Raw genomic sequence first — 13,764 nt, 5'->3', positions numbered from 1 at the left:
TGCTGCTAGGAAACTTCTCTCTTTGCTGACATAATTTCTGGCACTTTTCCTGCAAACCTAAATTTGGCCATCAAAGGAAACTCGTGTGGGACCTGTTTGTGCTGTAACTGAGGTACCTCCAGAAGTGGGCAGGGACAGAGCCTGTTTGAAATTCAGAAAATCAGTTTATGTAATGCTCTGATGCCATAAATACTTCTCTGTGAGGCTTTTAAGCAGTTCCAGGGCTGCAGAGAGGTGGGAGCTGCTGTGGTGCAGAGGTGGGTGCAGGTGTCCTCAGGGAGGGAGCAGTGGAGCTCAGTGTCCTGTGGCAAAGAGGACTGGAGAATTGGTGTCACCTTTTTATTGCTGTAAAAAGCAAAGTAGGCAGCACAGGGTCTGTGTGTTAGGGCAAGGCTGAGGGTGTTGATAGAACCCAGGACTGGGCTGGGCACAGCCACTAAAAGCAGCTCATGAATTGAGGAACGTGCCAGTGAGCTGGGAGGCCTTCCCATAGCATGAATCATTAATGCCATGTTTGTTAAAGGATGACTCTTAATTATTTCATTCTGGAACACACTTGGGATGTTGTCCTCTCAAAACTAACAGAGGGCTTGAGGAGAAGAGACCTTTCTGGGGGGTGTGGATGGAGCAGGGGAGCTGCTGGCCCTAAATGCTGTTTGTGTGTGCAGGCAGAGACCCCGAGCAAGCCGGTGGTGCGGCCCTACCGTCCCCCCACGGCCCAGGAGGTGTGTTACCAGAGGATCCAGCTGGCTCAGCAGCAGGCAGCACAGCTGGTTGGGGCTGCTCAAAAGACCTCTCTCTGTTTGCCAGGAGAAAAGAGGAGGATTGCTCACGTGCCAAATGCAGCCCTCACCGCAGCGGCCAAGCAAAGTAAGGCAGCAGTGGGATTTGGGGTCGCTGTCCTGTCCTCCCCCGGGTTTACATTTCTCCTAAGCACGTGTAAAACTGTCAGGGGATGTATAGGACTGGCCATGACTCGAATCTCTGCTGGTAGCGTCCAGTGGAACGTCTTTCCCTGAGAAATTCCACCCTGTTGTGAAAAGCAGCAGGTCAGACTTGTCCAGCCTGATGTGTCTCACCCAATCTCCCTCACTTCAGCCTCTCCTTTTTCTGTTTCTTCCTTGGATTGTGTTTGCTCTTCATTCCCTCTTCCATTGAAGCCTCGGGGCGGGGGGGGGCAGAGCAGGAGGGAAGTGCTAATGAAGGCTCATTGCTGAGCCTTTATGGAGGAAGGACTCAGAGCTGAGTGTGGGGTGTCAGTGCCTCCAGCTGCCAGAGTTACCTCTTTAAACTCTGCTGACTCAGTCACCCCAAACAAACCCAAATGAGACACGTTTCCTGGCAGATGATTTCTTCATCCTTGCCTGCAAGGTGGTAAAATTGCCCAATTTGTGTCCCTTTGGAGACCTGGATTTGAGAAAATCACAGCTTGCAGTACTGGCCTTTGATAGTGAGTTCATTCTGGCAGCCTGGAGCCCAGTGGCAGGATTTGTCCCTGAGTGTTTTGTGTTCCCTGCAGGCCTTGGGAGCAGCAAGGCAGCTGTTGGTGGCAGGAGTGTCACACCTTCCAATGACTCTGAAGCCTCCACCCTTCCTCTGAAGCCTTGCACTTTGGCTGGGATGGCTTCCAAGACCACCAGCACCATCGTGCCCAAAAGGGTAGCACATGTTCCCTCCTTACAGGTAAGGGGAGTTTGAATTTTTTCCTGTCATTCCCCAGGGAGGGTGGAATGTTTGATCCTGCTGTTCCAAACTTAGCACTCCCTGAGAGTGGTGTTTTGATTGTGTTGATTGAGTGGGTTTGTTTCTTCCTGTGGTTTTCCTAGATAGCATTGTATAAAAAATTAAACACTCAAGTGGTAGGAGCTTAAAAAGGTAGAAATACTTAAATGCTGCTCTGATCTTTGTGAATATTGATAATTTGTCTCCAATTTGAGCCTTCTCTTGTGCTGACTGGCCTGGGTGTGTTTGGGTCAGGGGCTTGGAACCTCCTGTGCTCAAAAGCCAGGGATGGATTCATGGCCTTGCCAGGCTCTGTGGCAAGCACTGGTGGTTATGAATAATGTCCCTCTGTGACCTAGATGGTAAAATGTGAGCACTGAACTTCATGCTGCTGCTGGTGTTTAAAGAAAAGACTATTTTGTCTTTGTTAGTTGCTTTTGTTTTGTTTCTCTTTATCCTCTGGGATCTCTGCCCAGCCTTTGGGTGCCTTTGCTGTGAGTTCCTAAGCAAAGTGAGAGGACACAGGGAGAGAGCATTGCCAGAGAACAGGGTTAGATGGGATATTGGGAAGGAATTGGTGGCTGTGAGGGTGGGCAGGCCCTGGCACAGGGTGCCCAGAGCAGCTGGGGCTGCCCCTGGATCCCTGGCAGTGCCCAAGGCCAGGCTGGACAGGGCTTGGAGCAGCCTGGGACAGTGGGAGGTGTCCCTGCCATGGCAGGGGGTGGGATGGGATGATTTTTAGAGCCCCTTCCCACCCAAACCTTTCAGGGATTCTGTAAAGTTCCCTCCTTTCCATGGGATTGGGAATCTGTTATTTGCTAAGACAACTGAGAGCAGAATTCTCCTGGAGCAGCCTGGGGATGGCATAAGGAGCTGTTTGCTGGAGTGGATGGCAGAACTGGTTAGTGCCAGGACTTGGTTAAAAATCCATTTATTGATGATGGTTTGTGTCAAGATCTGTCATAACTTGCTCTGATTATTTCTAGAAGAGTGAAAAGTAATTTTTTTTCCTTTCCACCCAAACTGCCACCATAGTAACAAAGAACTTGAAGCTGATTAAACATAAGAGAAATAACTGAAAGGATAAAATATCTAGCAGAGTTACAGAGGTGCTTAAGGATATAATATTAGAGGTTGAGAATTTATATATTTAATGAAAAAGACCAAATCCCTTTGAACAGGGTATCAAGGTGAGAGTCTCCTGGGGAAAATGAGCACTTCTCCCATTGAGAGAGGACCAGCTTGGAACAACCTCACACCTTCCACAGAGCTGTTTTCATTCCAGATTGCAGCAGATGGCTTGGCTAATGGATATCTCTTGGGTGGGATGGAGGACAACTGACAAAACAATTGGGTGTTTTAGAGATGAATGAACATTTTCCTCTCTGAAAAAGAGGCAGGTGTGCTGTGATGGGGGGATAAACTGGTGTGAAATGGAAAGCTGCAGTGGTGGGTCACAGCTCAGCCCAACATGCAGCTTTTGAAGAACATGCTAGTAAATTGAAGGGGTAAATCCTTTCAGGAACATCATGATTGGCATTAAAAATGGAGGAAAACCCCCAATGCAATCAATTTGCAGGAATGCCCCAGGAATGGGGGTGGGATAGGTGGGGCCTCCTGTTCTCTTTTCACAGCCAGAGAACCAAACCTGTGTGTGGTGCCCATAACTGTGGTGTGTGTTCATGGCTCCAGTGGTGCTTGGTGCCATCCTCACCTTGGCCCTCTCACTGGAAATGTCAGCATGCCCTGCTCTGGAATGCTGTGTGTGACTAATGCCCCTGGAGTCCCTGGCTCCTGGCTGACTTAGAGTGAAATACAGCTGTTTTTGAAGGACTTAGAGCACTGAAGGTGGTGAAGCCTCAAGTGGTATTCTTAGTACCAAAAGTGCTGCGTGTTAAGTTTGGCTTTGGGCAGATTTTCAAAAAGGAACTCACCCCATGATTAATAACAGGAAGTGGGAGAGCCTCAGAGCAACCTCCTGGAGCCTGACCAGCCTCTTTCTCTCTCTGTCTCACCTCCAGAGCACCACTTTACAGAGGCCTGTTATTCCCACAGAGTTTGGTGCTAAAGTCCCCACCAACATTCGTCAGAGGTATCTCAATCTCTTCATTGATGAGTGCCTGAAATTCTGCTCCTCCTCCCAGGAAGCCTTTGACAAGGTCTGTACACATCCCTGCTTCTCAGGAGTAATGATTGCAGCAGGAAATGGCATCCTCTGCCTTGGCCAGAACCTGTGATGGTGTTCACAGGGGTTCTTGGATGAGGGAAGAGATGAGGATCTGACTCCATGTTTCAGAAGGCTTGATTTATTATTTTATATACATATAATATGTATTATATATAATATATTAATATATAAAAATATATTATATAGTATATATTATAGAATATATATTTTTATAGAATATATAAGTTTTCTATAATATAAATATAATATATAATATATATTATATTAAAACTATATTAAATATATTAATATTATACTTGTATAACTTATATTTTATTATATAAATATAGAATAAAATATATTTTATATGAAAACTATACTAAAACAATAGAAGAAAGGATTTCATCACAAGGCTAGCTAAGAATAGAATAGCAAAGAATGATAACAAAGCTTCTGTCTTGGACAGAGAGCCTGAGCCAGGTGGGCTGTGATTGCCCATTAATTACAAACATTTAACATGGGCAAATCAAAGATCCACCTGTTGCATTCCACAGCAGCAGATAATAATTGTTTACATTTTGTTCCTGAGGCCTCTCAGATTCTCAGGAGGAAAAATCCTAAGGAAAGGATTTTCTATAAAAGATGTCTGCAACAAAAACCTTCTAAAATGGTAGCAAATCCAGAAAACTGAATTGCATTTATGCTTGCAGAAACTTGAGGGTGGGAGTTCGATGATCTTAAGGTCCCTTCCAAGCCAGACCATTCCCTGATTCCCTGAAGATTCCCCTATCCACAACTGGCATTAAATATCACCACAATGGACAACAGCAAGTGTCATTCCAGTGGGGGCTTCCAGTAGGAAATCCCATCTTTCCCTTCATTTGGAAATCTTGCCTGAGCCCTTTAATAACCCCAGGAGAAGAAAACAGAGGAATGTTCATTGTGGTCAAAGGGTTTCTGCTTTAGTGCAGCCAGAAACACCTCCTGGAATGTGTTGAGCCCAGGGAAGTGTTTGGGATAGGTGTGTTTGGTTGGGAATTGGTTCCTTGCTGTTTCTGAAGGCTGTTAAGGAGACTTTAAGGAGCTTTTTAGCAGTAGGGACAGTACAGTAGGATATCCAAAAGCAGAGTGGAGAGAGTAATACATTTTCTTGGAAAAGCTTGGTTGTTAGTTGGGTAAATGTGGGGCATTGTGTGGTGTGTCCCAAAGCAAAGCAGACACCACGAGGATTTCTGCTGTGGGATTCCACCTTCCCCAGGAGTCGCCCTTTGCCAAACCTCCTTTCCTTTCCAGTTAAGATCTTGCACTGCCCCAAAGTGGGGAAAGCAGCCTTGCCCAGGCAGTTCCAAGAACAAGAATCAAGAATTACTTGATGAAAACATGGCAAGGTTAGATATTCCTGGGAGCAAGAGCAGCTCTGGAATACTTCAACCAAGGTGGCAGCAGACTTTATACTGGGGGAAAAGAAAAGGGATGATACCAATTTAAAATATGTTAAAGTTTGAAAAAAAATTTTTCTGCTAAGTAGGAAAGTTTTATTAATCTCTTCAGGAAATTTTCACATGAAAGTGCTTTTTCCAGCACTTTGCTTAAAATAAAATTACTTTTTTTCCTCTTACTTACCAGCAAATATTGGTGCCATATTCTGCTTTATAAGTCAATTCCTTGTCAGGCATTTTTTTTTTTTTTGTGGTCCTACTGATGCTTTGTGAGGGCTGAGCTAGAACAGAGACTAGATGGAACAAAAGAATAAAGCAGGGATTCATTAGAAGGCCTCAGTGGATGCACCTTGGGCAGCACAAGAGCCCAGCCAGGGCTGCACCCCAGGTGAACCAAAATGGTCACAAAATGAACACCTGGTCACAGGGTCTCAATTTTTTAAGTTCTGCTCCATTTGCACATTGCAGTTCATTGTCCCATTCCAGCTCCAGCCCATGCACTCCTACCCTGCTTGTTTTTCTCTCTCAAGCCCACAGTGTTTGTGCTCTTGGCCTGAGATTTGGATCATTTGTCCTTGGTCCCCAGCTGGAGCAGGAATTGTTTTCTCTCCCTGTTCTGTGCACAGAGCTCACCATCCCATAATATGAACCCAGTCCCACCCACTAAAGCAGCACAGAATGTGAAAAATAGAAAAGCTCAAACCTGAGGCATCACTACTTGGAGTCTGTATTTAAGAACCAAACATTTCTTTTATCCAGAAGCCATGGAAGTGTGGCTGCCCCATCCCTGGAAGGGTTCAAGGGCTAGGTGTGATGGGGTTGGAACAACCTGGGATAGTGGAAGGTGGAAAAAAGTGATTTTTGAGGTTCCTCCCTGTCAGAACCCAGGACATTGCTCTGCCTGCCCTGGAGGACTCAAGACCCTGGCAGGGGGCTCAGAGACCTTGGCACGGAGTCACAAACACCTGTGCCTTTGATTTTAGCCCATAGAAACAATTACCAACTTTGTGTGAAGAGTTACAAGCCACAACAGTTTGAGCAGAATGATAGTGAATTTACCACAGGGTGGAAAAGTAGAATTTTGGGGTTTTTAGAATGAGGGTTCAAGAGGCAAGATGGAGGAATCTGGGCATGTTCTGTCTTTCTCCTTCTTCTTGTCCTCCATCTTCTGCTGTGATCGTGACACTTTTGGGTTGGTTTAGAGTAGAGACAGACTGTCTAACATAGGTGATAGGTATTGGAAAATTATTGTAAATAAAGTACACAAAGTTTTTAGTATAAAAAGATAACCCTGCCCTGAGGGTGGTCAGTGTGCCCCAACCTGACCTGCCAGACCCACCTCAGCAGGTCAGACAGACAATGTGTTAGATAAGAACAAATAAACTGTCGCAGACATCTTCTTCACTATAAATCCTTTCTTTAGGATTTTCCCTTCTGGGAAGCTGATGCCCCAGAAAAAGAATGTAAACAATGGTTATCTGCTGCTGTGGAATGCAACAGGTGGATTTGTGATTGGGCCATCTTGGATGTTTATAATTAATGGCCAATCAAGGACCGAGCTATGTCCGGCAGAGTCTGAGAGAGCTGGTTTTGTTATCATTCTATTCTATTCTATTCTATTCTATTCTATTCTATTCTATTCTATTCTATTCTATTCTATTCTATTCTATTCTATTCTATTCTTAGCTTAGCTTAACTTAGTTTAGCTAGCTTCTGAGGAAACCCTTCCTTTCTATTTCTCTTTAGTATAGTTATAATGTAATATATATGTATATATGTATATATAATAAAATAATAAATCAAGCCTTCTGAACATGGAGTCAACATTCTCATCTCTTCCCTCATCCAAGAGCCCCTGTGACCACAGTCACAATAAACAACCTTGAGAACCAGAGCCAAAGAATTCTGCTGCCTTCTTCTATCCCGGGGCTGGGAAAAAGAGACTTTCCAACACCTTGGGGTCATCTGAACACCAGAGACCTCATCACCTCCCATCCCAAACCATTCTGGGGTTCTGTGAGCAGTGAAGGGGGTGTGTGGTGATGATTTGTGCTGTTCCCAGGCCCTGGCAGAGGAGAAGGTGGCCTATGAGCGCAGCACCAGCCGCAACATCTACCTGAACGTGGCTGTGAACACCCTGAAGAAGCTCCGCAGCCTCGTGCCCAACTCCCCAGCCAGCACCAAGAGTAGGTACCAACCCTGCAGCTGGACAGCTGGAGCCCTGCTGGGATTACAAACCACACAGAGAAACTTGTTTCAAAAGGCCAGAACCCATTTCTCAGCAGCATTATGCTGAAAGGCAAACAGCTCCAGTTTAAGCTTTTTATAGCCTGGCAAGCCTTAATGGGCCTTCAAGAGGCAGGTCCTGCAATGCTTTGTTGGCTTTCTCAGCCTAAATGGAGATAATGCCACATGGGTGGGTTTTTTTTTAGCACAAGTTCTTTCAAATGAAAAGCCCTGCTAATGGAGTAACTTTCACATGATGCCTTCAAAGTGATAGACTCGTCCATCACCACAGAAATCTGTTACACACATTAAGCTTCAAGAGAGAAACGAAGAGGGTTAAGACATTTCATTATTGGCTCTCGAGAGGGTACATTAAACAATCAATTTGTGCTGTTCTTGTGAATTTTTTTTTTCTTTGGTCTCTTCCCTTTTCTCCCCTCTGTCTTCATTAAGTTCCTGGCCATTAGGCAGAGCAGCTGAACTTGGAGGCTGGCCTTTAGGAGAGGGCTGCCAGTTAATGATTAGTAAAAAGCCCCTCTCTGCCATTGTCTGATGTGTTGAGCATATTCTAGAGCTCTGAAGCTCCTTTCTGAAAGAAGCTGAAGGATCCTGTGTGAGAGGTTGGTCTGTAGAGCCCCAGAATCAAAGCTGCTTCCTGAGGGTGGGTGATGCCCTCACACAGCACATGAAGGGGTCAAGTTGTTTCTGTGCTGGCTCCTCTCTTCTGGTCAGTCAGAGGGCTTGCTGTGCAGAGTGAGCTGGGAGAGCTACAAGTTTCTAGCAGAACTGGAAAAGTGTCTTTGCTGCCCTTAAAATTGCTGTGGGCTGACAGTGTGAACAGAATACTCTCTGTGGTGCTGGGATGGAAATGCTGGGCCAGCATGTGGCACAGAGAATCCATTTCTGGAGCAAAACAAGAGTTAAAGAGAATAAACAGAATCATCCTTTTGCCCATGTGTAGTGTCCCAAACTGGGACTGAAGTCACCCACTGGGTACCTGATCTCTGTCCCCCTGTGCTGCTCCCTCTCCTTGCAGAGACAAGCAACAAGAAGGTGGTGTCCCACGAGGCTGTGCTGGGAGGGAAGCTTGCTGCCAAGACCAGCTTCACCCTGAACCGCTCAGGGAGCCTGAGAGCCGAGGATCTGACAGGTCAGAGCTGCTCCTGCTGGGCTGTCACTGCTGAGGGGGGCTGAGCTGTGACACTGACTGGGGGGGCAGGATCGGGATCTGGCTGGTGCATTCACCTCAGGTTGTGGGGGCATTTTAGCCACCACACTGCCAGAAGGATCTAAAACTGGTGGAGAGTGCCCAAAGGAGGGACTTGGAGCTGGTGAAGGAAAAAAGAAATGCAGCAGCAAATCCCAAAGCCAAACAGGACCCGGATGTCCTGGAAATCAGCAGACAGCCAGAGAACCAGACCAAGGTGCCCAAGCTGAGCTCTTGTAAGTCAGGAGCATCCCTTGGGATGTGCACAGCAACTGTTCCAGGCATCTCAGCAGATCTGGCTCATCTCAGAGCACTGCAGAAAGGGCCTGGGGGTCCTGGTCAGTGCAAGTTGGATCTGAGTCACTGCTGGGTCCTGGCAGCCCCAAGGGCCACCCTGTGCTGGGGGCACCAGGCCCAGGGAGGGATTGTCCCACTCTGCTCTGCCCTGGGGCAGCCTCAGCTCCAGTGCTGGGGGCACTTTGGGCTCCACGAGATCAGAAGGACCCAAAGCTGTTGGAGAGTGCCCAGAGGAGGGACACGGAGCTGGGGAAGGGCTGAGGAGCAGCTGAGGGCACTTGGCTCGTTCAGCTGCAGCCCAGGAGACTGAGGGGAGGCTCCTCGGGGGCTGCAGCTCCTCCCCAGGGCAGGCACAGGGGCAGGGGCTGAGCTCTGCTCTGGCACAGGGACAGGAGCCCAGCAAGGGCTGCAGCTGTGCCAGGCCTTGGCATGGAGCTCAGGGCAAGGTTCTGCCCCCCGAGGCTGCTGGGCACTGCCCAGGCTGCCCAGGGAATGGTGCCAGGGCTGCCAGAGCTGCAGGACCTCCCAGGGCATCTCAGGGTGGGGGTGTTGGGGTGGCTGGGCAGGGACAGGGGCTGGGATCAATGATCCCTGAGGGTCCCTTCCCATTCAGGATTTTATGACCTGAACTGCTGGGATTTCTCTGTTCTCTGGCTGCACCACAGAGCTGCATGGTCTCCTGGGGGATGGTGGCACCACTGACCAGTGCCCTCCTTCCATCCTCACTGGGGCTCTGAGGTCACTGCTGCAGCCTGGCTGGCTTTGATGGAGCATCAATAACCATTCAGAGCTGCCTCTTGTGCTTTGGGCATAATTTTACTTCAGCTTTCTTGCCCTGAAGCAGTTCTTTACAATGTGCCTGTCAGATTAAAAGGCAAACTTAAAAACCTCCATCTCTGCAGGGCTCAGTTTCACTCTCACCAATGTCACAGTAAGGTCGTATCGTAGCCAAAGGGTTGTGCCACGAGCATTTTTCATGTGGGCTCAAATCAGTTATGGGTATTTTGGTTGCCAAGAGATGTAGGCAAATTGTGGAGGAGATCAGAGGAGAGCCAGGGAGGCCATGGAGCAGAAGGAATTGACATTGAGAAAGCTTAAAAGGGCCAATATAGCTCAGCTAAGCAACATCAAAGGGCACCCAGGAATATTGGAAGGGTTTAATGCAGCAGCCAAAGGAGATATTGAGCAGAGTGCAAGAAGTTATAATTATTCAGTGAAATGAAACAAGCAGCCTGAGATCAGTAGCGGGAAGAAACTTTGGATAATGAAGTTTTTAGGGAGCTGTGGGTGGCCTTTGAGGGGTATTTGAGGGCTGTGTTACCAATTATCAGATATATTTGCATTTAAACACTGAAATGTGAGAAATCTCACATTTAGTGACGGGACAAGGGGGAATGGCTTGATGGGGAATGGATAGCTAAGATATTGGGATAATGGATGGATGGGATATTGGGCAGGAATTCATGGCTGTGAGGGTGGGCAGGCCCTGGCACAGGGTGCCCAGAGCAGCTGTGGCTGCCCCTGGATCCCTGGCATTGCCCAAGGCCAGGCTGGACAGGGCTGGGAGCAGCCTGGGACAGTGCAAGGTGTCCCTGCCATGGCAGGGGTGGAATGGGTTGATCTCCAAGGTCCCTTCAACCCAAATTGTGTTGGTTCTATCAGTAACAGCAAGGCTGAAGATGGACCTTTTGGAGGAATTCTCTTCCAGCTGTGCTTTCCAGACTTAATGCTCCTTGTTCAAAGAGTTTAAAAATCAACTTGTACAATAATGGCCAGATTTTAAAAATGACCACCCAACACCTATTCCCCTGTCCATCCTGAGCTGAGACAAGTTCAGAATAGTGGGGGAAGTTCAATTTATCAAGGCAGGAGAGTTTGTAAAGGCAGAAACACAGGCAGTGCTTTGGTGCTGAGAGCTGAGCTGTGTGTTTGTGTGCAGGAGCTGCCCTGTACCGGCGCCTCAAGGAGTACCTGATGACTGAGGAGCAGCTCAAGGAGAATGGGTACCCCATGCCTCACCCTGAGAAGGCTGGACGGGCTGTGCTCTACACTGCAGAGGAGAAGAAAGTCACTGACTGTAAGTTCTGCTGCCTCTTTCCTTCTGCAGGGCTTGCTGGACACAGCAGGAGCTGCCCCTTGGTGTTGTTGGGATGGGGAGTGTGGCTGCAGAGCTCTGCTGCATGGAGAGTTTCTTTCTTCAGCTTTCACATCCTCAGAATGCTATTTTTGACCCAGAGTTTATAGTCTGTGAGGCTGAGGGAGGTTTCTAATTTCTAATTTCCAGGTAACAAGTGTCAGGATGAAAAGAAACAGCTTCACGTCGCACCAGGGGAGGTTTAGATTGGATATAAGGGAAAATTTCTCTGTGGAAAAGGTTGTGAAGCATTGAACAGGCTGCCCAGGGCAGTGGTGGAGTCATCACCCTGTAAATGTTGAAAAAATGTGTGGATGTGGCACAGGGGACATGGTTTAGTGGTGACCATGGTGGTGGTGCTGATGGTTGGATTTGATCTTAAAGCTCTTTTCCAACCTCAGCAGTTCCAGGATTCTGTGCTACCAAAGAACAGCAATTCACCAGTTGGGAAGAGGCTCCTGTTCTGCACTTGGTGACCCTCCCCTCTCCCAGGGGAAGGATTTTTTCTGTCTCTGTCTGTGGGAGCTGCTGTTCTGGTGGGATAAGGACTGACACAGGGACAGGCTGGCTTTGCAGTGGGTCCTGCTCTGCTGCTCTGGATTGCAGAGTTTTCTGTTGATCTCATGGCACTGCTGGGCCAAACACTTCCCCAGAGCCCTTTGTGCAGTGATCATAAAATCACAAAACAGTTTGGATTGGAAGGGACTTAAAGCCCATCTCATTCCACTCCCTGGAACACCTTCCACCAGTCTGGGTTGCTCCAAACCACATCCAACCTAGCCTTGAACCCACAGGTTGGGTCAACCCACAGGATGGGGTCTTCCTCTGAATTTTCTGAACTCATGGCAAGATTTCTGTTCCTCAGTCCCTGCCTAAAGCAGGCTGTGCTGCAGCAGGATAAAATCCAGACTGGTGATTTCTGTTGAGGTGCTTTGCCACGCTTCCCTGAGCATGTGTGTGGAGAGACCTCACTAAAGTGTGTTAAGTGCTCATCCATGTTAACACCTTGTGCCTACATTTGTCCTGTGGTTGCTGAAGCAACCTGGGCAAAAGCTCTCTTGCATTAACACTGTCAAGTGCTGTATTTGTGAGAGCCCTTTTTTCCCAGAAACCAGCCAGCTCCTTTATGAACCTGAGCCCATGTTCCTGGTTTTGTTCCTGTAGTTTCCTGCAGATGCTGCAGGATCTTTGAATTTCTCCTTGTTTAACTAAAGCTGTTGCTGCCACTGTGACCAATTGGGCAGAGCTGGGAATGTGCTAACAGCTTTAATGCTCACACAAAAATGGAATTTTGGTGGAATCATGGAATTGCATGGAGATCACAAGGATGATAGCTCCTTCCCAATGTTTTTTTGCATCTCCCTTCCCCAAATTTTGGGCAGTAAAAGCTGAGGTGGTAGGAGGGAGCAGTTGCAGACTGCCAGGCCCTGACCCGAGTGCTCCTGCTGGAAAATCCTGACAGAAAACTGTGCCCTAGAAGGGCTAAAGTGTCATTTGGAAGTGACAAGGCACAGATCCCCTGGAAACCAGGTTTCATTAGCTCTGGTGTCCAAAGAATGACTTATTTATCCTGTTCTTAAAATAATTGTGTTAGACTCCAACGTAATTTGCTGGGCATGGAGAAACAATGCAGCAAACCTTGATGGAACTGGGGGCAGCTTATGTGAACCAAAGCCACTGGAGAGTCTTTGTGTTTGCCTCTGGGGGGGCAGATTTCAGAGGGATTTCTGTGCTTTCATAGAAGTTTGCAACAATATTTGGAATAGTTTATAACAGAAAACATCATTTCACAGCATTTGGGGCTGAGTGACGGTGATTTACTCTGCTCTGGCCAGGTGAGGGGTAGGAAGGGCTGCTTGCAGTGACCTGGCTGTTGTTTGTCTCTGTCCCCAAGCCTCGTGCAGGATCTGCTGTCGCTGTGGCACCGAGTACATGGTGTCAGCCTCGGGGAGCTGCATCCGCAGGGAGGAGTGCGTGCACCACTGGGGGCGGCTGCGCAAGCAGAGAGGTACAGCCCTGTCATATTTTATTAAAAATCCCTTTGCCACCACTGCTTCTCCTGGGAAACTTCAGCTTCTCCATGTTTTGCTCCACTGGAATGTGGTTTGGAGAATTGTTAACCAGCATGTGAGTTGGTTTTAATTAATGGCCAATCACAGCCAGCTGTGTTGGGCTCTCTGAGTCTGTCATGGTTTTTTATTATCGTTCTTTGCTTGCCTTCTGATGTCTCCTTTCTCTTTCTTTAGTGTAGTTTTAGTATATCAATATAATATAATATAATATAATATAATATAATATAATATAATATAATATAATATAATATAATATAATATAATATAATAATATAATATAATATAATATAATATAATATAATATAATATAGTAATATCATATCATATTGTAATATCATATAATATAATTTTATAATAATGCCATTTAATATAATTTTGATATAATACATATTTCATATAATATAATTTTAATATAATTTTAGTATAATTTTAATATAATAATATAATATAATCTAGTATAACATAATATAGTAATATAATATAGTGTAATATAATATAAT

At 46.7% G+C, this 13,764-nt stretch overlaps 1 protein-coding gene across 2 annotated transcripts in view; it reads left to right on the top strand.

Moving 5' to 3' along the window:
* The window catches only part of REXO1 (RNA exonuclease 1 homolog), a 51,042-nt gene that overhangs the window by 24,695 nt on the left and 12,583 nt on the right, over window positions 1-13,764 (top strand). For both annotated transcript variants that reach the window (XM_059489710.1, XM_059489711.1), the window contains exons 4-10: window positions 669-870; window positions 1,520-1,683; window positions 3,744-3,881; window positions 7,391-7,514; window positions 8,591-8,704; window positions 10,998-11,135; window positions 13,087-13,200. In XM_059489710.1, coding sequence (XP_059345693.1) covers window positions 669-870; window positions 1,520-1,683; window positions 3,744-3,881; window positions 7,391-7,514; window positions 8,591-8,704; window positions 10,998-11,135; window positions 13,087-13,200 — 994 coding nt within the window. The remainder of the gene's footprint in view (window positions 1-668; window positions 871-1,519; window positions 1,684-3,743; window positions 3,882-7,390; window positions 7,515-8,590; window positions 8,705-10,997; window positions 11,136-13,086; window positions 13,201-13,764) is intronic.

This window comes from Ammospiza nelsoni, chromosome 27 (assembly GCF_027579445.1).
Source record: "Ammospiza nelsoni isolate bAmmNel1 chromosome 27, bAmmNel1.pri, whole genome shotgun sequence".
Taxonomy (NCBI): domain Eukaryota; kingdom Metazoa; phylum Chordata; class Aves; order Passeriformes; family Passerellidae; genus Ammospiza; species Ammospiza nelsoni.
Note: the sequence above shows the minus strand (reverse complement) of the source record. Positions and strands in the feature narration are given on the sequence as shown.